The sequence below is a fragment of the Diospyros lotus genome, chromosome 2, assembly GCF_014633365.1.
Source record: "Diospyros lotus cultivar Yz01 chromosome 2, ASM1463336v1, whole genome shotgun sequence".
NCBI classification, from domain to species: domain Eukaryota; kingdom Viridiplantae; phylum Streptophyta; class Magnoliopsida; order Ericales; family Ebenaceae; genus Diospyros; species Diospyros lotus.
This window is the reverse complement of record NC_068339.1, coordinates 8,734,850-8,760,835: the sequence shown is the minus strand read 5'-3', so window position 1 is coordinate 8,760,835 and position 25,986 is coordinate 8,734,850. Positions and strand designations below refer to the sequence as shown.

General features: G+C 36.9%; 1 protein-coding gene across 2 annotated transcripts; it reads right to left on the bottom strand.

Moving 5' to 3' along the window:
- Positions 1–15,055: 15,055 nt before the first annotated feature.
- LOC127794972 (NADP-dependent malic enzyme) lies at positions 15,056–21,647 on the bottom strand. Of its 2 annotated transcripts, XM_052326324.1 has the most exons (19): positions 21,322–21,644; positions 20,531–20,651; positions 20,363–20,437; positions 19,616–19,767; positions 19,434–19,539; positions 18,421–18,486; positions 18,130–18,225; positions 17,965–18,036; positions 17,781–17,864; positions 17,605–17,703; positions 17,158–17,205; positions 16,993–17,046; positions 16,756–16,854; positions 16,572–16,661; positions 16,416–16,493; positions 16,219–16,293; positions 16,024–16,114; positions 15,702–15,830; positions 15,056–15,597 (listed from the first exon to the last, which is right to left on the bottom strand). In XM_052326324.1, exons 1-19 carry the CDS (start codon positions 21,474–21,476, stop codon positions 15,509–15,511), a joined length of 1,779 nt encoding a protein of 592 aa, XP_052182284.1. In that variant the 5' UTR covers positions 21,477–21,644; the 3' UTR covers positions 15,056–15,508. The 2 variants fall into 2 exon arrangements, with proteins under 2 accessions (XP_052182284.1, XP_052182283.1); XM_052326323.1 differs by having other exon boundaries at positions 16,416–16,661; positions 21,322–21,647.
- Between the last annotated feature and the right edge of the window lie 4,339 nt (positions 21,648–25,986).

Sequence of the window (25,986 nt, the reverse complement as noted above, 5' to 3'; positions counted from 1 at the left end):
TGGGGATTGAAAAGACACAAAAGAATTTATGATGCTCTTCTAATAATTTTATTAGAGTTTTTTTTAAAAAAAATAAATAAAAATACAACAATAAATGAGGTTATATAAATTTGAAGTCTAAAATTGAATCACTTTACCTAATAACTTGAAATTTGTCTTAGTAACTTTTTAAATAAAACAGAAATTGGGAAATAAACTTAAAATTTGTTTTGAGTGACTGCCACGTACCGGTTGTGAGGGCGACGGGTGCTGCGCTGCGTCCGGTTCCGGATGCACGTTGTCTCGCACTGACGTCATTGCCCAAGCCCAATTATCGATTAATGCTCCTTCCTTCATGTTTATGATTCTGAATTGGCATTACCTGTAGAAGAAGAAGGATTGGTGGGGTGTGGTGTCATTGTTAAAAGTTTGAATTTCTCCTGCCTGTATAAAGTATTATGGGCGGTTTAGTTGTAAAAACCGTCTTCTTTTGTAACTTTTTTTTGGGTCAAATGATGCATGACATGTAAAATTTTGTAGAGGATTATTAGTGATGTGGTAGTACCTAAAATTACAATCATATCCCTATGCGCTAGTGGCCTCGCTCGCCACGTGAATTGCTCGAGAGGCTGACACATGATAAGTCAACAATCTGGTGTAGAGTCCGAAAGATCCGAGCGAGACCTGTTCCATCTTGATCAGGGTCCTCGGGAGTTGTGTCCACCCATCTTGGGTACCTCAAAGCGAGCCCGCCTATAAAAAACAGAGATCCTCATCAGGTATAAAAGGCTCTACAACTCTTACATTTATTACTACTCGCATTTACTCTATTAATTTGAGCGTCAGAGTCCACCCGGGGGATCCTAGCCCTGGCACTCCATTGTCTTGCAGGTTCTATACCTGAGGTCCGACATGGCCAAGTCCGAGGTACTATTCTCGAGATCCATTCATAGAGGTGGCACGTGATGGTCGGTCCCAAAAACCATCATCATTTGGCGCCCACCGTGGAGCCGACGTCCATACTTGCCAGCCTCTTCTTTCCTTGCTTTGGACTTCTACTCCTCACCTTAGACCTTAGTCCTTTAACAAGTGCTAACGACTTTCGCTCCTTGCCATAATTAACTATATGGCTCCCCAAAGAGACGTGACTAGTAGCCAGATCGGTGCTAATCTAGAAGCCCCACTGCAAGGGGAGAATCCACCGCCTCCGGCTAATCCAATGCCAGACGACTGACTCACCAGGCTAGAAAATCAATTCCAACAGTTAACTGAGTTGTTGACTGGTTATCTACACCAGAATGAACAACATCGTCCACATGTGCCCTCTCAACGGGAAGAACACCAGTCACCTCCTCCTACTCGGGAGTCTCGTCAATCCCGTCAGTCTAGCCAAGAAGTCCATCCCTTTGAGGCGGCCAGATCTACTTCTTCCCCTTCACGAGAAGGAGCGACTTCGTAGGAGATGCGGGTACATTTCTTAGAGAGGCAAGTATAGGAACTCAAGAAAGGAAAAGAAAAGCTACCTCATCTCGGCTCTAACCAACCCCTGAGCAAGAGCTAAGGTGCAACTTGGATTTGATGGATGAGCTCCGAGACCTAGCACAAATTCGACAAGTCGCGTTTAATCAACGCATTGCTAGATACTACAATTGACGAGTCCACTCTAGGAGTTTCATGCTAGGAGATCTTGTACTGCAACGGTTCGACGTGAGTCATCATCGGGACGCGAATAAACTAACTCCAAATTGGGAAGGACCGTACCAGGTGGTGGAATCCTTAAGTCAATGGGGGCATATCGACTAGAAGACATGGAAGGCAAGCCCTTGAAGCATACCTGGAACGTGCAAAACTTAAAGAAGTTTTATCAATGAGTAGGGGAATTCCTCGAACCTCTTTGTACTATTTTTATGACTAATGGCAAGACTTCGGATTCTCTCCATCTAATAGCAATCTCACAAAGGCCAACACTTCGCCAAAGAAAAATCCAAGGGTCATGAGCCCTAGGCCGTCCCCAAAGATGGACTAATGGCAACGAAAAAACTCATCCAAGGGTCACGAGCCCTAGGCCATCCCCAAAGGTAGACTAATGCCACGGAAAAACTCATTCAAGGGTCACGAGCCCTAGGCCGTCCCCAAAGGTGGACTAATGGCCACGGAAGAACTCATCCAAGGGTTACATGCCCTAGGCCGTCCACAATCCAAAGATGGAAGGCCGAAAGAAAGTCAACACTTTCCTTCATGTGGGAGTGGCAACAATTCAAGGGTCAAGTACCCTAGGTCGTCCACAAGCTGAAGATGGACTAATGACTCAACACCCTCCTTCGCGTAGAAGTGACAACAATCCGAGGGTCAAGTGCCCTAGACCGTCCCCAAAGGTGGACTAATGGCCAAGGAAAAACTCTAGCCCAACACCCTTATCCGCAAGGGAGTGGCTAAAATCCAAGAGTCACGAGCCCTAGGCCGTCCACAAGCTGAAGATTGACTAATGGCCGAAAAAAACTCAACACCATCCTTCGCGTGGGAGTGACAACAATTCAAGGGTCAAGTGCCCTAGGCCGTTCCCAAATGTGGACTAATGGCCAAGGAAAAACTATAGCCCAACACCTTCTTTTGCAAGGGAGTGGCTAAAATCCAAGGGTCACGAGCCTTAGGCCGTTCACAAGCCGAAGATGGACTAATGGCTGGAAGAAACTTAACACCCTCCTTCGCGTGGGAGTGACAACAATCCAAGGGTCAAGTACACTAGGCCGTTCCCAAATGTGGACTAATAGCCAAGAAAAAACTCTAACCCAACACCTTCATCCACAAGGGAGAGACTAAAATTCAAGGGTCACGAGCCCTGGGTCGTCCACAAGCCGAAGATGGACTAATGGTCGGAAGAAACTCAACACCCTCCTTCGCATGAGAGTGAGAACAATCCAAAGGTCAAGTGCCCTAGGCCGTCCCCAAATGTGGACTAATGGCCAAGGAAAAACTCTAGCCCAACACTCTCATCCGCGAGAGAGTGGCTAAAATCTAAGGGTCATAAGCCCTAGGTCGTCCAAGAGCCGAACATGCACTAATGGTCAGAAGAAACTCAACATCCTCCTTCGCATAGGAGTGGCAAAAATCTAAACGTCAAGTGCCCTGGGCCGTCCACAAGCCGAAGGTGGACTAATGGCCAGAAAAAATTCAGAGCCCAACATTCTCCTTCGCGTGGGAGTAACAACAATCCAAAGGTGAAGTTCCCTAGGCCGTCCCCAAATGTAAACTAATGGCTAAGGAAAAACTCTAGCCCAATACCCTTCTCCGCAAGGGAGTGGCTAAAACTCAACACCCTGTTTCACGTGGGAGTGACAACAATCCAAGGGTCAAGTGGACTAATGGCCAAGGAAAAAATCTAGTCCAACACCCTTTTTCACGAGGAAGTGGCTAAGATTCAAGGGTTACGAGCCCTAGGCCATCCACAAGCCAAACATGGACTAATGGCTGAAAAAAACTCAACACCCTCCTTCGCGTGGGAGTGACAACAATTCAAAGGTCAAGTGCCCTAGGCCATCCCCAAATGTGGACTAATGGCCAAGGAAAAACTCTAGCCCAACACCCTCCTTTGCGAGGGAGTGGCTAAAATTCAAGGGTCACGAGCCATAGGCCGTCCACAAGCCGAAGATGGACTAATGGCCGAAAAAAACTTAACACCCTCCTTCATGTGAGAGTAACAACAATCCAAGGGTCAAGTGCCCTACCCCGTCCCCAAATGTGGACTAATGGCCAAGGAAAAACTCTAGCCCAACACCCTCCTCCGAGAAGGAGTGGCTAAAATTCAAGTGTTATGAGCCCTAGGCCGTCCACAAGTCGAAAATGAACTAATGGCCATAAGAAACTCAACACTTTCCTTAGCATGGTAGTGGCAAAAATCCAAGAGTCAAGTGCCCTGGGCTGTCCACAAGCCGAAGGTGGACTAATGGCTAGAAAAAATTCAGAGCCCAACACCCTCCTTTGCGTAGAAGTAACAACAATCCAAAGGTCAAGTATCCTAGGCCATCCCCAAATGTGGACTAATGGCCAAGGAAAAACTCTAGCCCAGCACCCCCCTCCGCGAAGAAATGGCTAAAATTCAAGGGTCACGAGCCCTAAATCGTCCACAAGCCAAAGATGGACTAATGGCCAGAAGAAACTCAACACCCTCCTTCGCGTGAGAGTAACAATAATTCAAGGGTTAAATGCCCTAGGTCGTCCCCAAATGTGGACTAATGGCCAAGGAAAAACTCTAGCCCAACACCCTCCACCGCGAGGGAATGGCTAAAATCTAAGGGTCATGAGCCCTAGGTCGTCCACAAGTCGAAGATGGACTAATGGTCGGAAGAAACTCAACACCCTCATTCGCATGGGAGTGGCAAAAATCCAAGGGTCAAGTGCCCTTGGCCATTCACAAGTTGAAGGTGGACTAATGGCCAAGGAAAAAATTCAGAGCCCAACACTCTTCTTCACGTGAGAGTGGCAAGAATCTAAGAGTTAAGTGCCCTAGGTCGTCCACAAGCTAAATATGGACTAATGGCTGAAAAAAATTCAAAACCCAACACCATTTTCTGCGTGGGAGTGACTAAAATCCATGGTTCAAGAGCCCAAGGGATCCCAGCTTGACCAGAGGATATCCCATCTTGACCAGGGAAAATCCCAACCTGACCAGAGGATATCCTAACCTGATCAACCAGACCAAGGGATCCCAGCCTGACCAGGGGAAATCCCAACCTAACTAGGGGAAATAACAACCAGACCAGGGAATCTTAGCCTGACCAGGGGAAATCCTAACCTGATTAGAGGATATCCCAACCTGATTAGCCAGACCAAGGGATCCCAGCCTGATCAGGGGAAATCCCAACCAGACCAGGGAATCCCAGGCTAACCAGGGGATGCCAGCCAAACCAACCTGACCAGGGAATCCCAACCTGACCGGCCTTATTGTTCCATTATCTTACAGGCTACATCCACACAAACAGCCCCAGGTATAACCAAGTCTGAAGTGCAGGCTACAGATCCGAGACCAGGAATACCCAAGTCTGAAGCTTCCACTCCCGAGATCTATTTGTCGAGGTGACACGTGGTGGCTGGTCTCACAGATCATCATCATCATTTGCCAAGCTAAAAATACTCTTATGTATCTTGGGAAAAATTTACAGTCAAATAACCTCATAAATTAAGCTACTCCTCGACCCAGCGTGATTCTCAACTCAGCTCAAGGAGTGGGGGGCAAGTGATGTGGCACTACCTAAAATTACAATAATACCCCTACGTGCTAGTGGCCTCGCTCGCCACGTGGATTGCCCGAGAGGCTGACACGTGGCGAGTTAACAATTTGGTGTAGAGTTCGAAAGATTCGGGCCGGATCGTGAGACCCGTTCCATCTTGATCGGGGTCCTCGGGAGTCACGCCCACCCATATCGGGTTTTATCTCGAATACCTCAAAGCAGGCCTGCCTATAAAAAACAGAGATCCTCATCAGGTATAAAAGACTCTACAACTCTCACATTTATTACTACTCGCATTTACTCTACTAATTTGAGCATCGGAGTCTACCCCGATGGATTCTAGCTCCGGCCCTCCATTGTCTTGCAGGTTCTATACTTGAGGTCCGACATCGCCAACTCCGAAATACTATTCTCGAGGTCCATTCACAAATGTGACACGTGGTGATTGGTTCCAAAAACCATCATCAATTAGATTGTGTTTTTGAATAAGATCTGAAGTGATGATGATGTTTTGAGTGGGTCTAATTTTTATATGTCTCGATATGTGATTGAAGTATAATTCATATTACCACTTATTGAGAGCCTAATTAGAAGATAGGTCATTTGTTTAAGAGAGAGAAGTCCAATTTATTACTTGTGTAGCTCATTTGCTTTGTGCAAATTCATTTATGATGTGTTTGATTGCATGAAAAATGCCTCATCCAAGGAATTGAATTCCATTTTGGGTGTTTGACACACTACATTTTTCATAGAATTGAATTCCATGATACAACCATTAAAGCATGTTTTTGGCTATTTCCCATGAAAAATTTTATCTAACAAAAAATAATTTTTATTTTCCATATAAATTAAAAAATAATTTTCTTTACACCTAAATACTATCAAACACATGCCATTGTTGCCTCATATGCTCCTGTCTCTTTGGAGACTATGTTTTTCTCCCTTCCTTAGTCAGCGGCCAAAATGCTCTCTCTCTCTCTCCCTTGTATCAGCCTCAAAAATATCTCCCATGTCCGATCCTTCTTTGCAGCTTTGTGCGACATTTCCTTACTGTTTTGTGTGGTTATCTCTTGCCATTTTTAGGTATATAATAATATTGAATCTTGCATAAATATTATACTTTGAATGTCTCATGCATAACTCATGTTATGATACTGTTTTGTTAAAATTAATATGCATAATTCATGGAATATGATCAATATCAATATAGGGGTATTTTTTGATTAGTATAATTATTATGCATGTAAGATATATAGGATAAAAAAATATAATTAACTAAAGCTTGGTTGCTACTTGCTAGCTACTGTTTAAATTCATATTTACTTTTGTCTAATAATTAGTAGTCTTCCATACCTAACTTAGTAAAAATTTCATTATTAAATAACCACTTGAAATTTTTGATATAAAAGAAATTAATAAATACATTGATGTTACAAAATTCTATACTTTCAACGGCTCACTCACCGGACTTCCAGTGGTCGACAAGAACATCACCGGACCAATCCCACCCTTCATCTGCCACCTCAAAAACCTGGCTCCCATCGATCTCCATTACGACTATGTCACTGGAAATCTTTATTCACCTTTCACAAAAGAGAAATTCTATTTACAGTGAGGGTTTTACTCTTCATAACTTTTATCCGTCAAAATTTTTCATCATTTTTCAAAAATTCTATTTTACCCTTCTGTCACCCCACCATATCATTTTTCTTCCCTTTTTACTCTGCACAGTCACTTTATCTCTCTTTTTCTCTTATGATACTCATTTTTTTCTTTCTCACACCCATCTCTCCATCTCTCTCTCTCAATGAGCCCACACACAAATATATATATATATATATACAAACACACAGATAATTTATTATAATAAAATAAAATTAAAAAATATAAATAAATAAATTATTTTTAAATATTTGTATTTTAAATCATTATAAATTAACTAATTATAAATTTTTTAACTAATTTATTTATTAAATAAATTCAACTAATAAGATATATGTATCTTTTTAAAAAGAATTTATTTATTTATATTTTTTATTTTTTTATTTTATTTTATTATAATAAAAATTAATTAAAATAAAAAAATCCCCAAAAGCCAACTTTTGGGAAACATTGAGTTCCCCGAAAGCCGGCTTTCGAGGAACAATTTGATAGTCAAAAAAAAAATTAAAATTAGTTATTTTATTTGATTAAATTACTTAAAAATATATATATTTAAAATTAGTTATTCAATTAACTAATTTAATAAGATATATATCTTTAAAAATTAATTAAATTTTATTTAAAGATATATGTATCTTTTTAAAAATAATTTATTAAATAAATTCAACTAATTTATTTTTTAAAAAAATTAACTAATTTAATTTATTTAAAGATGGATGTATCTTTTTAAAAGAATTAACTAATTTATTTATTAAATAAATTCATTTTAAAAGAATTTATTTATTTGTATTTTTTAGTTTTTTTTAAAAGAATTTATTTATTTGTATTTTTTATTTTATTTTATTATAATAAAAAAGTAATTAAAAAAAAAAAACTGCCCCAAAAGCTAGCTTTTGGGGAACCTAGCATGCCCCGACTTTCAACTTTCGGGGAACCCAGCATTTCTCGAAAGTTAGGGGTCAAGAACGCCCCCAAAAGTTGATTTTCGGGGAATCCAGCATTTCCTGATCTCCAGTTTTTTGAGAACCCAGCGTTCCCCAAAAATTGGAGGTCGAGGCACGCTAGGTTCCCCAAAAGCTAGCTTTCGGGAAAGTTTTTTTTATTTTAATTATTTTTTTATTATAATAAAATAAAATAAATAAATATAAATAAATAAATTCTTTTTAAAAAGATACATATATCTTATTAGTTGAATTTATTTAATAAATAAATTAGTTAATTCTTTTAAAAAGATACATTCATCTTTAAATAAATTAAATTAGTTAATTTTTTTAAAAATAAATTAGTTGAATTTATTTAATAAATTATTTTTAAAAAGATACATATATCTTTAAATAAATTCAATTAATTTTTAAAGATATATATCTTATTAAATTAATTAATTGAATAACTAATTTTAAATATATGTATTTTTAAGTAATTTAATAAAATAAAATAACTAATTTTAATTTTTTTTTTACTCTCAAAATGTTCTCCGAAACCTGGTTTTTGGAGATTTTTTTTATTTTAATTAATTTTTTATTATAATAAAATAAAATAAATAAATATAAATAAATAAATTCTTTTTAAAAAGATACATATATCTTATTAGTTGAATTTATTTAATAAATAAATTATTTAATTCTTCTAAAAAGATACATCTATCTTTAAATAAATTAAATTAGTTAATTCTTTTTAAAATTAAATTAGTTGAATTTATTTAATAAATTATTTTTAAAAAGATATATATATCTTTAAATAAATTCAACTAATTTTTAAAGATATATATCTTATTAAATTAGTTGATTGAATAACTAATTTTAAGTATATATATTTTTAAGTAATTTAATAAGATAAATTAATTAATTTTAAATTTTTTTGAGTATCAAAAATTTAACTCACGATAATTTAAAATTTAAAATTAGTTAAAAAATTTATAATTAGTTAATTTATAATTATTTAAAATATAGATATTTAAAAAATAATTTATTTATTTATATTTTCTTAATTTTATTTTATTATAATAAATTATTTGTGTGTGTTTGTATATATATATACATATTTGTGTGTGTGCTCATTGGGAGAGAGAGATGGGTGTGAAAGAGAAAAAAATGAGTATAATGAGAGAGAAAGAGAGATGGAGTGACTATGTAGAATAAAAAGAAAAGAAAAATGATATGGTGGGTGATAGAAAGGTAAAATAGAATTTTTGAAAAATAATAAAAAATTTTGACAAAAAAAAAGTTGCGAAAGAGTAAAACCGTAGAATTTTCCTTCACAAAACTATTTCGTCCGACAAATTCCCCGCGACATCCACTGGCTGTCCCCTGTGCCCCGGTCGTTCGACACCAACGGAACAACTTCACCGGAGATATTCCGCCTGCGATTGGGAAATTCCAGGAGCTGAGAATTCTCCGGCTTTTCCTCAACAAATTCAATGGCTCTTTTCCGCCGGCAATTGGCAACCTGTCGAACCTTGAATATTTTGAGATGTGTTTCAAGATTTTAAACAGGCAGCAGTGCCTTGGAGCTTTACCCAATCGATGAAACTGAAGCAGCTGTCGATTAGAGAAGCGAGTTCGATCGGAGAAATCCCGGAAACAATATGGAATTTGACTGCTCTGGAGATCTGAAGAATTTAACTGTACTGTATCTGTTCGAGAATTTGTTATCTCGTGAGATTCCTCTCGGCCAATTCAATCTCCAAATTTGGCGATAAATGATCTCTCTCAAACCAACTTGAATGGAACGATAACGGATGATTTTAGAAACCTAACAAAGTTGACGAAGTTAGTTTTGTTTTTCAATGCATTATCCGTTGAAGTGCCGGAGAAAATTGCCCAGATTGCGTCACTGAGAGTTGTAAAGTTGCTCTCAGAGTACTGACACCGGAGATAGGTCGGTACTCGATTCTCGCAGAGTTTCTGTAACATCCCGAAAATTTGAGAAATAAATAATAATTAATAATTTTGACATTTGATGTCATTTTGAAGTATTAGAGAAGTTAAGAGAAAATATTTACTTATGTTATTTTGAGAAAATAAGTAAATAAGATAATTATTAATTCTTGCATTTATGGAAATTATTAATTTATTTGAGAATTTGGAGATATAAGAAAAATAAATTAATTTAATGGATTTTTGAAAGTTTTCGGGTGTAAGTGCAATAAAGGAAATTGGAGTCTGGGGTGTGTGTGCCAATAATGAAAGTTCTGGGTGCTGAAATGTGATTTGCCGAAGTGGTCGCAAATCACCTTAAATATAAGTGAAGGCATTATATGGTTAAAGGAGTCGGCTAGCGCGGGCGATCGCGAGTGCTCGTGTGCTGGGTGAGGTCGCGGGTTCGAGCCCCCTTGGGTGTGCGCGCGCGTTGGAGAATTTTGGCTGATTTTTCAGCCAAAATCCTTGCCCAAAACGGCGTCGTTTTGGGCAAGGCGGTGGCAGCCATGTGCGGCTGCTGGGCGCGCCACGTGGCGCGCTGTGGGTCGCCCAATTTGCCAGCAGCATTTAAAAAAAGAGGAAGAAGAAGAAGCAGCGCGCAGGGTTATTTTTGTGGGAGAAATCTCAGATTAAAAGAAGTTTAATCGCAGTTTAATTATTCCGGTAAGTAAATAAATGTGTATAAATCATTTTGTACGGTTGGAATTTAATTTTGAACCCAATTTTGTTAATTTTGGGAGTTTAATCTAATTTACAGCGTGTATTAATCTGGTGATGTTTAAGCGTGGAAACGCTGTAATCAGCTGAACGAGGCAAGTTCTCCTCTACCCTTGCGATCTATTTCCATTTGGTGAACCCCTTGTCTTCCCTTAATCCGGTTTGGTTTTACGTATTAATTATACGAATTAGGGATGTTTTGGGCATGATTTAATTTAAAAGAAATATGAGATTTATTGGGATTTTATTTACGAGGTGCCTATGTGGAATTTAGATGGCTAAATTAATTATATTATACGGTTAGATTTAATTAATGTGAGCCTCGAGTTTTATTAATCGCTATTAAATGTTATTAAACGTTTTACTTCGCAGCGGGAGTGCAAGAAATGCAAGAAACGGCTGTGTAAAGGCAAGCTCCTAACCCTCTCTTCCTAATCGTTAATTCCCGTGAAAGATCCCGTGATTCCTTGTATTTTATCACCTCCCCTACTCTAATTCGGCTCCTAACCTTATTTGTTATTATTAATCATTTGTTTTAATTTAAATTAAATCCGAGACTTCTAGAGTATTATTTGTTGAGTGCCTACGGGGGTTTGTACCGCCCCCATTCCTTTCGGAATGATGCTGAACCCAGTTGGGAACTAGGTTCCTAGACGGGCGGGTTTATTTAGGATTTTATCAGAATTATTTACAGTTTTTCTCAAATTTATTTATGGTTCGGTTAGAGCTATCGAGCAGTAGGGCAGGGGTCGGTTGTTGGTGACGTTGGGGTAGTCTATTGTACTGCCCTGATGTGGACCGTCGGGTGGACACTCCTTGTCACTGACTGTTGACCGGTGCCGAGCACTACTGACTAGCTCTGCCGGTATGTGATTTACTGCATGATTAGATACCTTGTATTACTGTTCATGATTTGATATGCACATGGGTACGGGATGCATGTTGGGATATTCATTTATTGAGTATGCTTGGACACGGACATTCTAGCTTGGTTAGGTTGCATCCAGCGCGGCATATGCATGGCGTGTGGTTTACTATGTGGGCGGAGCATGGCCTGATGCCTGGATGTATGGGCGCCTTGTATCACGTTGATGCTCACTACGCCATTGCATTTTTATGTACATTGCATGGCTACTGGTAGTATTTAGTTCTCGGACGGGAGTACCGTTCCGAGGGAGCCTATGGCTCGATTGTCGAGAGTACCGACGGATACAGGTGACGGGAGTACCGGCCTGGGACAGCGCGTGCAGGTTTGTGGAGACATTTGTTGCCTTTCAGGACAGCGGCAGGTTGGTATGGGACTTGGGTGCCAAGTGTCTTATGTGGGCCCCAAGGACCGGTATGTGTTTTTATTTTATTATGCTATTGAGCTGTTGTGATGTAGCGTCTCATGGCTTGTGTGTACCTGGGGTTTATTATGGGGTGAGATTTCTGATTTTGTGTAGTCTTCAGCCTTTTCTTCCTTATACTTGCTGAGTCTCTCGACTCACCTTGCTTTCCATCATTCCAGGTAGTGGCAGCGTGGGCCATAGCAAGGGAGTCAGCTTTAACGGCAGAGTCGGTGTGGTGTACAGGCAGTCTCGTCAATTCTTATCCACTCTGATGTCTAAGTAGAATTTACTTTATTATTTCGTACTGTGCTATGTGTTTTCTTGAGTCTTGTGTATGTCGGCACAGGAGTTTGTGTTTATTTATTTATCTTCTGACCGCTGTGTTAGCGGGGTACCCATAGTGCATGCATGTCCTGAGCTTTGCTTCCGCTGTTCTTATTTTCGTGTATGCATGCCGGGGTGGTCTTTGTCTCGTGTTTCATTATTTTTCCCTTCCGTAAGTGCTCCCATTCGAGTAGTCCCGACGGTTAGGCTATCCGGGCAGGGGTGCTTACAGTTTCAGGTCTCATCTAACTAATTCTCCAGTCAGTTGCGGGAGTTCTTGTGTGCTAACGGTGCACTGACTAGAATCGTGGCTTTCGGCAACCGGCTCAGTGGCGAGCTGCCAGAATTACTTGGTGATTGTAGGAGTCTTTTTTTTTTTTTTTGAGAGTTCACGGCAATAGACTTTCTGGAAGAATTCCATCTGGTCTGTGGACATCTCTCTCTCTAATTCATTTTCCGGTCACCTTCCAGAAAGATTGGGAGCGAATTTATCGCGACTCGAGATCAGCAAGAACAGGTTCTCCGGTGAAATCCCATCTGGGTAGCGGGGTTTCATCCTGGACCAATTTGGTCGTGCTCAATGCACGTAGCAACCTCTTTACTGGCTCAATTCCTCAAGGATTGACAGCTCAGCCACTTGATGGCAATCAACTTTCTGGGCATCATCTTCCATGAGACATCAGGCACAGTCCCTGTAGAAGTCTCTTTAACAGTTCTAAATCTCGCTGCTGGAAACCAGCTCTCATGACCAATTCCTTCCAAAATTGGTTCTTTACCCAATCTCACTCATTTGAAACATCATTTTTGGACACCAGCTTCTTGCACAATCCCGATCATCATTAGGCTTACATGTCTGCTCTTCACTTACGATCTCAAAACTTCACCAAAATATCCACCCAGCTATTCGCCGTAATTGTAAGTAAGTATAGCAGCAGTACACGTGATGATCTTTGTTATTCAAGTGAGATTCTTTTAGGTACTCCGTGGTCCAAAAAGGCATTTTTGTATAATCAGTTAAATTTAAATTTAAAGAAGTTTAGTTGAAAAAAAATAGTGATCCTTATTTTAATAAATATATTTTTCTAAAATGTTGTAATTGTAGTTGGACTAGGTACAATCATTTGTTAATTTCTATAAATACATATTATTGTTGTATAAATACAATAATATAATTTATATGTTAGTAAATCGTCTTCAAGTCAATAAATTCCTACAAAGAAGAGTACCGTCAGAAAGTGCAAGAGAGTCCTTGTATTATCATTTCCATACTTAAGTTAAATTCTTGAAAATATTTAAAAAAATTGCTGAATTCTTGAATTAATATGACTAAAATACAATTATTTTCCCTCTCCCCTCCCCCTTATCTTCCTCTTATATGCCGGACAAATGACTAAAATTAAGTAATTTATTGATATCTCTCTTTTTTGATTTAACTATCATCAATTTGGAGAGAAATGGGCAAGCAATTAAATTTTGACTAATTCATTATATAAAGTATTTTTGTTATATAAAATTAAAAAAAATAGTATTTTTTAAATATCAAATATATCTCTTATCTTTTTTATCAAATTAATCTAAAAGATGGAGTTATTTTAATTATCGTATTTTCACTCTTTCTTGGCATCAAAGGCATCCATGCACGCTGGCCACCATTTTTTAACCAAATGCTGAAGCAAAGTTGCGGTGAACAATGCCGTGCTACAACTCACCTTTCTGCTCCTCTCTATAATTATATATATATATAACACCCGCGCCCCCCCTGCTCTCTCTCATTCATGGATCAGGTTTTTTATCTTGACTTGGCGTTGACTGTGATGGTGGACAGCTTGAGAAACAGGATCAAAGGTTCAGGCTGTTCTCCGGCGTCGTCCTCCAAGGAGAGGAATTACGTGGCGGCCGGCACAACCGTAGTCCAGCAAGTCCCATGTGACACGTGTACCGTGAAACCTGTATATATCGCCAGGTGGTTCTATCTCCATGACTCTTGCCCTCTCAGTCTCAGCCGGTTCAAAATCAGCCGGTCTCAGCTTAGGTTCGTTCATGCTCTAGCTCTTGGTTGAAAAAGACATATTGTTTTCTTTCTTTCTTTCTTTCCTTTTTCAATTTATTGTAATCCATAATTAATTAATACAGATGGATGATTTAATTACGTACGTGGTGACAAATGAGATGAGAATGTTGTGTATCTACAATTGTTTTTGGCTCTTGAAATAATGAAATGATATTCATTAAAATAAATTTTAGAGCTAAATCAAGAATGCTTCAATGCATGCATGAGGTATTTAACATTATTTAATTTATAATAATTGACAAATGTGTGTGTGTGTGTTTATCCATATATAAAAAGCCCGGTATAGGTGGTCAAGGTCAATATTTCAGGAGCACTAGAAAAAATCAAATTGAAATCACAGCGTTTGCAGCTTAGTCCGGCCGACTTTTTCATCTCTGACGCACAAAAAATCGTTTTTTTATTTCGAAAATAGAAAAAAACAGTTCAAAACATTTTTTAAGTCATTTTTGTAATATACGAAATATTATGATGTGATTTTGTAAATTACATAAAATAGCGAAAAAAAATCAGCAACAAAGTTCACGAATCCCTTTCGTCGTTAGAGCTTGCAAGGATAGCAATAGAGATTTTGTAAATTACATAAAATAGCAAAAAAAATCAGCTACGAAGTTCACGAATCCCTTTCAGTCGTTAGAGCTTGCAACGACAGCAATAGAGGGAAGGGTCTGTTGCAGCAATCAACTCTTGATTTAATCGTGATTATAATTTCGAATTTGATTATAGTTAAGACGTTGTCAAATTCGATTTTTTGACAATATTTTTTGAGGGAAAGCAATATATTTCGAAAAGTTCTATTCAAGTTATTTAAAAAGATAAAAGACAGTATTTATGAAAGCTCGCGAGTCACTCTTATTACCTTGTCTACAAATATGTACTCTATATAAATTACAATAAGGTCTGAACGAACAGGGAGTAGACCAAAGAGAGGTCAAATTATTACACACAACACCACCCCGTTATAATTACACATGGAAATTACTAATGCATAATACATACTCAAAAGTGACAGTTCACACTAGTGCAAATCCGGAGGAGGCTAGACCCCTGTTTTATTAGTAATCCACACGCAGCTTACTTCACATGACTTCAAAGAGCGGATGGTTTGAGAAAGAAGAAGGGAAGGGCACACCAAATCAGAAAGTTCACAGGCTTTGGACACAGTACATTATATGTGAAGGCTTGGGTTGAGGAAGAAGGTAGGCACAGCAAACCAGAAAATCAGAGTCACGGGGCTTTGAACATAGTACACAATAATAAGAGGTCGATTTTACCGACAATTCACCGGTAGGTTCTGTAATTGGGGGTATACATGCAGCTTTCGGCGTACTTCACCAGATTCGCCGGTTGAGGGAGACGGGACGCCAAACCTACAAGACAACGTGCCGGTTATGAAAATAAAAACATGCTTGAGAGGCTGGTAAGATGTGCGGGGCACAAACGTGACTAGGAAATAGTAATATTGGTTACTAACCGAGCTCATAAGCTTTAGCAGCTACATTGGCAGCAATGTGGGCGGAGATCGTTCTGATATTAGAGAATGGTGGATATATCAAACCCTTATTGAAGTGTTCTTGTGTTACTTGATGAGCCAAAGCCTCCGCTGCCATAGAGGAAAATAGACAATCAATATGTCAGAAGAAACCAATCTACAAGTACCACTGGTACCCATAGTGCACTAGTAATGAGAACACGAATCGAAGGAACCAGACTACATATTACAGTTAACTGGTTCTTAAGGAGGCAATGCATTCAACTTATGATGAATCTTGTCATTCTTTAATCAGGGCACTTACAGGCTGCCAGAAGCATGCTGTCATGTACACGAATTGCACCAGAAATGATCAATCCCAAGCCAAATCCAGGGAAAATGTAAGCATTGTTTGCCTGAATGATTACAGAAAAAGGAATGTGTAAATTTCAGTCCTTAATATCCAGCTCAGGTGTATCAACGAGGCCATAGCACAATAAGGGACACGTAATGTTAGTACCTGGCCAGGCATATAAACTTTGCCATTGTATTCCACAGGGTCAAATGGACTTCCACTGGCATAAATTGCACGGCCCTAGTTATAAGGAAATTTGTTAGCTTCCTGAACAAATTTTAGGGACTCTTTAACAGTTTACAAATTTAAGGTAGACAAATGACATTATGGAAAACACAAAGAAACTGCATATTTATTCTTACCTGACTCCAGGTGTAAGCTTCTTCAGCTGTACACTCAGATTGCGATGTGGGGTTGGAAAGAGCTAAAATTAGAGGTTTCTGCAAGCCATTTAGTCTTACATCAGATTGAGAGCAAGCTAGAGAGAGAGAGAGGGAGAGAGAGAGAGAGAGAGATACCTCATTGATTGAGGCCATGGCCTCAATCACCTCTTTTGTAAATGTTCGGCCTACTCCAGATGTTCCAATTAGAACAGTTGGCTTGACAGCCTATCATGTTTCAAATGACATGAAGACCACGAATCAATTAAAGCTAACTTATGATAAAATTTTAAAAATAGGAAGAAGTGGGCATATGTCAAACCTCGACAGCACTTAAGAGATCCTTGACTGGTTCATGTTCATGCGCCCAAGGCTGCTTGAACTGTTGAAGAGAATCCTTCCGAGAACTGACAATTAACCCCTGCAAGAGACATCACTCTTTAAAATGCAGACGCAACAAGAACCAAAAAGGTATAAACTGAAAAGGGAAACACAAATATATTCTCAAAGAGTAGATGCTCATTGTTTGGCAAGAAACTTATTCCAGAATCATCAGTACCTTTGAATCCACAAGCCAGATCTTCTTGCGGGCCTCTTCCAGAGGAGCATTGGTCTATATAACAGAAAAACAAAGAAACGAATCACAAACCACCACATATATGGATGTTTTTTAAGTCCTAAGTAGTGACCCACTGGCAACATGCATGTCATTGTACGTCAGTACCTGCTTTGACATCTCATGAGCTATAAGTTCTGCTATTCCTGTTCCAGCCTGCAATTCCAGAGGGTAAAAAGTAACATAAATTTCATGACGCATTCTGTGTTCAATGGCTGAACATCATCAGCTAGCTCTCCCCCCCCCCCAAAAAAAAAAAAACACACAAAACAAAAGAAAACAAAAAAAAGCTATTTGGTGAATGGGAAACTATCTCAGAGCCAGGAGTTGTTGGAAACAACTAAAAGAAACTAGACCTCAGACATGCTTTTAGTACAAAAAATCATTTTTGCACAAAAGCCCCCCAGAGAAGCAGGTTTTGAATGGCAGTACAGTAAGTATACACATAGACTTGAAATTAAGGTCAGGCTGCCATCTGCAGTTGTTTAGTTCTAAATTTTCCTCAGTATGCTAAAATATACAACATTAAAGTATGAAGGCAGGTAAAAGTCTCACTTCTCCAGCACCAAGAAATAAAAATTTGTGATCAGCCAAGCTACCACCAAGTAACTTTTGTGCTGCAATGAGCCCTGCAAGAACCACAGATGCTGTTCCCTGCAAAAGTGAAAAGTAAAATGTAGTGAAACCAAAATGCAGGATTCCAAAAGGTGAATAGATCCACCATCACATACCTGTATATCATCATTGAAGACAAGATGAGTGGTACCATATCTTGCCAGCAGCTCAAATGCATTGTGGTTTGCAAAATCTTCAAACTGTAAAGTCGGTAACAAATGAAACCAGGAATATAGAGCTGTGTGAACAAGCGCAGGCTAAAAAATTTTCAGATCACAATCCAATAGAGTTGGTGTCCACCTGTACGAGTACTTTTTCACCATAGTTTTGCTTGACAGCAGTCATGAACTCATGCAGAAAGTCAGCATATTCCTGGAAATAGTTTTGGCAACAACTCTCTCAGTATCAAAGATGATTCATAATCCTGCCTGTAATTGGACAAAAAAATTGCTAAAACCACAGGACCTTCCCAGTTGCTCTCTTTTGTCTGAGCCCAATGTAGAACTCTTCATTCAACAACCGCTCATTGTTTGTCCCCACGTCAATAGTTATGGGCAAACACTGCAGGTCAAGCAAAAAGATGTCAACTTAAATTATACCATCAAGCTGACAACTAGTTTTCTGGATATAATAAAATTTCCAAACTTATAGTCACGTTATATGGAGTTCAAAAGTAATGAAGTAATGTCCTAAAGATGGTATTAATGAGAGCATCTCCATAAAGCATAAAATATATAATCAGTTGATGATACTTACAGCAGAAGGTCTAACTCCTCCAAGTGCTGTATACAAAGCCAATTTTCCAACCGGTATCCCCATCCCCTGACAAAGTTTTAAGCATATTATTAGCTAGAAATTCTATTTGAGAAGTACTGCTGTTACAGAATCAAAAGCCTCTCAATGGATGGAAGTATATTCCAACTAATACCCAGGAAGAAATTCATATCAATTTAGTACTGGTAAGTGGTAACTAATGCCAACGTGGAAATGATGTGAATCAGTCCTGCAAATACTTTTATAATCAATTGCATGATGGAAAGGCAAAAGAATATAAAGTGTAAATGGGCAACTACGTGCCCTGAACTCCTTTGATACACAACTGGAAGAAACAAGGGATCAAGCTGATCACAGGGGAGTTGAGGATCAAAAGAAAAAGCACAATGATGTTCCAAATAGATATTTGGAATGAGGAAGTCAGCTGGAAGAGACAGGACCTGGCTAAGGAAGAGCAGAGCTCGGTGTGCATGGGAACTAAAAAGAAGGCAATTTGATTAGAAACAGAAATCCTAGCTGGATTTGAAGAATACTAATTGAGATCGAGGATGGGAACTTGACGTGAAGATAAAGTGTCTTAGTTAGCCAGAGCTCACTTACAAGCAGCAGGGTAAGTCTGATGCACAATTGCCTCTGTGCTCCTACTGCTTGTACATGATAGTTGAGAGTTTGTTAAGCAATTAGTTGGTAGTTAGCAGAGTTAGGTTTCAGTTGTTAGTTAGTCTAACACCCTTTTAACAGTTTTGAGAATTGTATGAAGGGGAATTCCTTTGTATTGAAGGAGGCAATGAAGTATCTAAAATCTTTCTTCCTCTTACTCCAGGTTTCTCCTGTCTTTCTCGACTCTCATTCTCTTAAGCTTTCCTTTAACCCTTTTTAGTGCAAAGATTGCTAATCACTGGCTTCAAGTCAGTGAGCATTCTTGCATCAACCTTCCACTGCAGGGACTAAAAAGGAAAATTATTCATAACATAAACACAAAAATGCACATTCACCTGGCAGCCAAGATCCCCAAGTCCCAAAATTCGCTCACCGTCAGTCACAACAATAACTTGAATGCTCCTCTCTGGCCAGTTTTTCAATACTTCAAGGATCTTTCCTCTGCAAAATAAAGACACTTACGTTAAATTATTATAGCCCATAAACATCAGAAAATATGGCTATAAAAAAATCATACTTCTCTTTTAAGCTAACATAAAGACCCTGGGGGCGCCTAAAAATGGATCCATATTTCTGGCAAGCCTCTCCTACAGTTGGAGTATAGACAACAGGGAGAAGTTCCTCGACATTGTCAATGAGAAGCTTGTAGAACAGCCTCTCATTCCTCTCCTGCAAACCAAACCAATTAGAAAGAACAAAAAAATTCATGAGAGAGAGAGACAGAGAGAGAGAGAAATTCCAAGTTATGCCATCCATTTTAAAAATTCTCAAGAGGCTACATTGAATGAAATTATCTACTTTCCTTCTCCAACATCTCAAAACAAGTATTCTAGCTAGTAAATATTAAATAAAATGGTTTGTAATGCCATAAAGTCTATTTGAGGGCATAAACATTATTGTATAAACCATATTTTTGCCAGGGACCGCGATGTTCTGTCCGACTTGGGACCAAACATCACAGGGCAAACAGGGTGAAAACCGATCCAGCCCCTGCACAGATGTGGGGCCCAGGATTTCGAGTCTTATTTGGACTGGAAATCATTATCCATTTGCGGGAGGTGGACATGAATGAAAAGTTCAAATCCCATTTAATTGTAAGCAGGCTCTTATTACTAGACGAAGAAGAAAACTGCAGCGTTTAGTAATGTACACTAAAGAGGATCTGAAATTTGATCATTTATCTTATCCATCTGCATCTAAGCAGAAGACGTACAAATCAATTAACTTTAGGACAAGAAAAGGTTGATGCAGGTCAAAGAAGCACCTCAAGCTCCATCAAGGCCATGTACTTCTGGAGTGGAACTTGATATTGGCGAATATTGTGCATTAGTTTCTTCTCCTGAAGAGTAAAATGGAAATTTTGAACAAGAGTAAAAATATTAAATGATAATACGGAAAGATAGCACAGGGTTGATAACTTGATATTGCCAACCTGCAGCTGTTGGGTTAAAACTGTCGGTGGTAGCAGACCGCTCAAGTAATGAGCCTCTCTCTCCTTCTCATCAAATGCAAGACCCTTGTTAAAACGGGGGTTCCTCAACAAAGAATACCCGCTGGAGCACATAACCAAGAAGGAATAGAAAGGAAACAAATTACGAAGTGGAAAGCCATCTTACAACAAAAAGTAATAATGCAGCACATATGCATAGACAGACTATTATATAATTAAACCTATCTTCAGATTTCAACTATTTATGGAATTAGAGGTGTGCAAGATCAGCATCCGTCATGATCTTAGAAAGAAAGTCGAAAGAACGGAGGAAAAAAACTGGAAAATAAAGATACTAAATCAGTTGCAGCTGAGATACCAATGAAGCTGCAGATAATCAGAACAAAAGCAAGGCGATTCGAAGGAGCATAACAATTGCACCACAAAGAAATACACAAACTTAATATCTGTGCCTTCAGTTGGGGAAAAGAGAAACAAAATATGGAAACAAGAGCAAAATATTCCAAAAATAGGCTTACCAACAGCACGAAAATCAAAAAAAGTACTGTGACTTGGCAAATAAAAAACTTTCCAAGCTACCAAAAAAGTTCAAATCCGCCAATATTGACATCAAATTGATCCAATTCTTTCTACCAGAGAGAGATCAGACAGACTTCACTGCTCACAAAGAGCCAAAAACCGAAGTCAAACACTATCAATAATCACAGTCAAAGCCAACCAGCAGTGAGCGATGATGAAAAAGATGATCGGTGAAGTGTGAGAGGAGCAAAAACCTGGCAACGGAGATAGTCCAGGGAGTGACGAGCTGGCCCTCCGTGGCGCGATCCTCACCGTAGACGTCCTCAACGCCGCCGCCGACGGTGAACTTAGGGTCCATGTCCAGCACAGACGGTGCACCGCCCCTCACGCCTTTCAAAGTAGTCTCCATCACAGTACTTCCACTCCACTCTCGTCCGTCTCTCTCCCTCTCCTTCCTTTCTCACCAAGTTTGCCGCCACCGCTCCACCGGCACCGCTTGGACTCTGCGATCTATAGATACAGCCGTTATATAGACACGCACCACGGAGTGCGCTCCTTTTAACTCTCTCTCTCTCTCTCTCTCCTGCTTCTCACCGTCTTTTATTTAAAAATAAAAACGCTTCCTCCTATCCAAAAGGGCAATAATTTTGAATAAACTTTTTGAGTTTTATCTGGGATTTAGTTAAAATTTATAATATTTAACTCTTAACTCTAACTCAACTCTAGTTAGCAAAAAAAACTCAAATCCAACTTAGGTTGGAATCATCCATTACTTAAATCAATAGTTCCTGCCTGTCGGCGCCCTTGTTTGCCTGATTTGCATGTAAAAAAAATATATATTATTATCCTATCCTATCTATAAATAATGGAAGTACAGGTGGATGTGTGATATCATATCTCCATTATATTTTTATTATTATTTTTATTATTATTATTATTATTATTATTATTATTATTATATTCGATTTTATGGGGATTTTTTAAGGGCTGCCATTAACTAACTAAACCAAGCGTATTTTAAAGTTGGTTTGAAGAAAATGTTGAAAGTAAAAAAAATATGATATTTTGAAACTTTTATCTTTACATAGTCAAAAGTGCTAGACTCCAAAATCTTAAAGTATTATGAATCAATGGGCACAAATCATCATAAAAGAAAGCCAAAAAAAAAAAAAAAAAGATATTTTAAAACTGACACACACTATCCGGACTCTCAATCAATAGCTTGTCGTGTCTCATATTAATTTTGGTGAATGGGAAGGACCCGCAAGACTCTGTAAATGGTTGATTCAATAAAATTAATTAATTAATTAATTAAATTAAATTGAGGAATAAAATTAAACTAAATTGAATTATTAATTTGAAAAAATAAATTAATTAATAATTAAAAAAATTAAATTCAAGTCAAATAAAGCTATTAAATTGAAGAAAAATAAAATTTATGAAAAAAACATCATTTTATAAATATTAAAATAATATTATTTTAAAATTTAATTAATTTAATTTTTTTTAATTGATAGAGCCAATAAAAAAATTAAATCTCGTTGGTTCAATTAGTTTGGATAAATTGAAATTTTGGTCTGCCCTCTGGAACCCACTCTGACATGACCTGGAGGGAGGGAGGGAGGGAGGGGGATGAGCTGAGATGATTGCGGATAAAATCATATTGCACATTCGGACAGGGCCTGCCTCCTCCTCCATCCTCCTTTCATTTGTCCACATTTTGAAGATTGGGAATCTGGGACCATTCCACGTTATGAGTGGGTCCCACCACCCTACATTCATACCTTAGTCCCATTCCCCTTTTTCTTTTACCTCATTTCTTTATTTCTCTCAAGTAAAAAACTATACTATTATTATGAAACTTAACTCTTAAAAAATAAAAATAATAAAGAAGTGTAACTCAGATTTAAGGGACTTGGAATTTGATATTCAAGCTCATCATCAACATTAATGTTTTTTTTTATCACTAAGTTATAAGCTCTTTAATTATCCCCATATCTTTTATTTGGATAAAAATTAGCATCTTCATTCATCAATATGTTACCCTCGTAATTTGAAAAAAAAAATTAAAAATATCATGTAAATGTAATAGTGCAAAATTATACACATATTATGTAAAATACTATTTTATAGTCTTAATATAAAATCATGCACAAAGATTCATTCTCTCACCAACACTGCAATTGGACTGAGTGAACCCAAGGGGCAAAGTGGCATTATACCCTGCCTCTCTCTTACACAATTCCAATAATTAGACAATATAATAAATGGGTTTAGAGTAGTTTTGCTCCAAAAATAAAAATAATAAAAGTGTTATATTAAATTTGATTTTATTTGCTCATAAAATAGTACAAAAAAAAGATACCACATTTGATGAATGCCAATAACTGGTTTCCATTGCCTTCCTTCACTTGAGGGTGTAATATGGTATTTTACTCCCCAGTGATGAGAGAGAGTGCATTGATAATGAGCACATGGGTTTTTTTTCTTCTTCACATAATTAAATAGCCGCTTTGTGAATTTTTTTTGTCATAATAATCACTTTTGTAACAATAATTTTACGTTTGGTTAAATTCTTTATAATAATAATAATATTATTATTATTATTTTAGTTTTTAATATTTTATGTAAAAAAATTTATAACCACGCGTGACTAGAAAATAATATATTACAATAAAAGTACGTTTAATTGTAAGTATAGAATTTGCATCAACAAAAAATATTTTCTAGGCAATTGAATTGTCTAGAATTAAATTACAAAAAAAATGTTAATTGAAGATGTTTGATTAGCTTAATTTTTTACCTAAAAATTGTTGTACTTTTTCAACTTTTGATATTTGGTTATCATTATTTTTTATAGAAATAATTACATACATATATGGAGATAATCAATAATCAAATACACAAATCAATAATAAACTATATAAAATAATTAAATATATGTATATTCAAAAAATAAATCAAATATACATACACAAAATATTCAAAAAAATAAATCAAATAATGCACATAAATATATATATACCCATAAAAAATCTGCCACAATGGCATAGTCGTTGTCACTTCTCGCCCATGGCCCATGGTCGAAGGCCATGGCCGTTGCTCACTATTTACTCATGCCCGATGGTCACTGCTCATTGCTTGTTATTCAGTTATAATCATCGTCACTAGCCACCGCTGCCATCGTTCGCTAATGGCAACTGGCCACAACGGTCGATGGTCGTTGCTCACTGCTCGTCCATGGTTGGTGAATTTTTCTATTTTCATGAAAAATAAAATCTAACACCCCTCCCTAGAGAAAATTAATTCCAGTAAAAGTGAAAAAAAAATATCACATGATCACAAGTTAAGAATTATTTTTTTATAAAAAATTTAACCAATCAAACACCTCAAAAACTAAATTTTGAATAAAAAATGACCACTTTCATGAAAGCCAATCAAAAAGACCCAAATAACAATACTTGGATAGGCCAAGAACCCTATTATTGAGTCCTAATATGATAAAGAATATTTTATAATTATAATGCATGTGACGATAACATTTGACTATTAATCTAAAATGCAGAAAAAAAAAATTTGATGTGTCATGATTGAAAGCTCACCAACAAAAGTCCAAACCCACGAGAGTAAATATTAAAAAAAAACTAAAGATAACTACAGCAAAGAGGTTGGAAAGACTTAAAAGTCCTCCCAAAGACTCTCCTAAAGTAGTCCTCCAAAGATTCTCCCATAAAGTGTTCTCACAAAAATTTTTTGAACAAATAAATAACTTTTAACACTTAAAAATCACTTCAAATATCTCGTAGATGATATAATTTATTTATTATAAATTATAATTTTAATTAATTTTAAAATATTATCAACTCTAAAATTCTTCTATAAATAAGAGAACTCTTATTTTTTTAAAAAAAGTCACTTATACCTATAAAATAGCAAAATCACTTTTTTAAAAATAAAAATATAATTTAAACATTAAAGTATTTACATAAGAAAAGTGACACCCTTTAATCATTTTTCTTTTTGACAAAATCTAAAAGTTTGAATAAATTCTCTAATAAATAAATTTATTATTACATTAAAAAAATAATAATATAAAAAGTAAAAACTGCTTTTTCCTATTTTCAATGTAAAACGTGCATAAAGCATAAAAATAAAATCCTAGTGGAAGACATGACAACTCATTCTGTTATTTTGACCCGACTTCCCTTATTACACCATCTCCCACCCAAACCTTAAAATGGGGCAATTTTTTCACTACAGTGTAACTTTCTCATTATTTTAATAAGTCAATCCCAGCCCATTACACTAAATTTTATACTAAAGTGTATTTGATTGTACATATTTATTATAAAAAATATATAATTATTACATATTTTTTATGAAAAATAATCAAATACTCTTAACTTTTCTATAAAAAAATATGTATAGTACAAACATTTAAAATTTCTTTCCATAGAATTCATTTTTCAAGGGGTAGGGTGATTTTTGTTTTCTAGATAATATTACCTAGAATTAAATTCTAGGTAATGCAATCAAACACACCTTAAGTGTTATTTTTTTTTCTTATTTCTTTAATTCATAGTAATTAATTTATTTTAAAAAATTATTTATTTATTTATGTAATTGTGACTTAAATATATAAAAAAAATTTACACATATTTACATAAAATAATTCATTTATTTAAAAAATTATATACTATATTATACATAATATCGCAATCTATAAGATTTATAATTTAACACGACAAGATTTAAAAGGGATTACTTGAATTAAAAAAAATATTACAAACAAAAAATGTAATTAATCGTGTCATTTAATTCTCAAAATTAGTATATTCCTCCCACAAATGTTCAATCAATGCATTTCGAAGTGCAATGTAAGTCTCTTTATCCTTGACTTTTTGGTGTCAAGTGAAAAA

Coding starts and splice junctions, on each gene's coding strand:
- LOC127794972 (XM_052326323.1), bottom strand. CDS start 21,476: ATGGAGACTACTTTGAAAGGCGTGAGGGGCGGTGCACCGTCTGTGCTG. Junction 16,855..16,992: donor TCTGGCTTGTGGATTCAAAG/GTACTGATGATT, acceptor TGTCTCTTGCAG/GGGTTAATTGTCAGTTCTCG. Junction 15,598..15,701: donor TGCTAAAGCTTATGAGCTCG/GTTAGTAACCAA, acceptor GTTGTCTTGTAG/GTTTGGCGTCCCGTCTCCCT.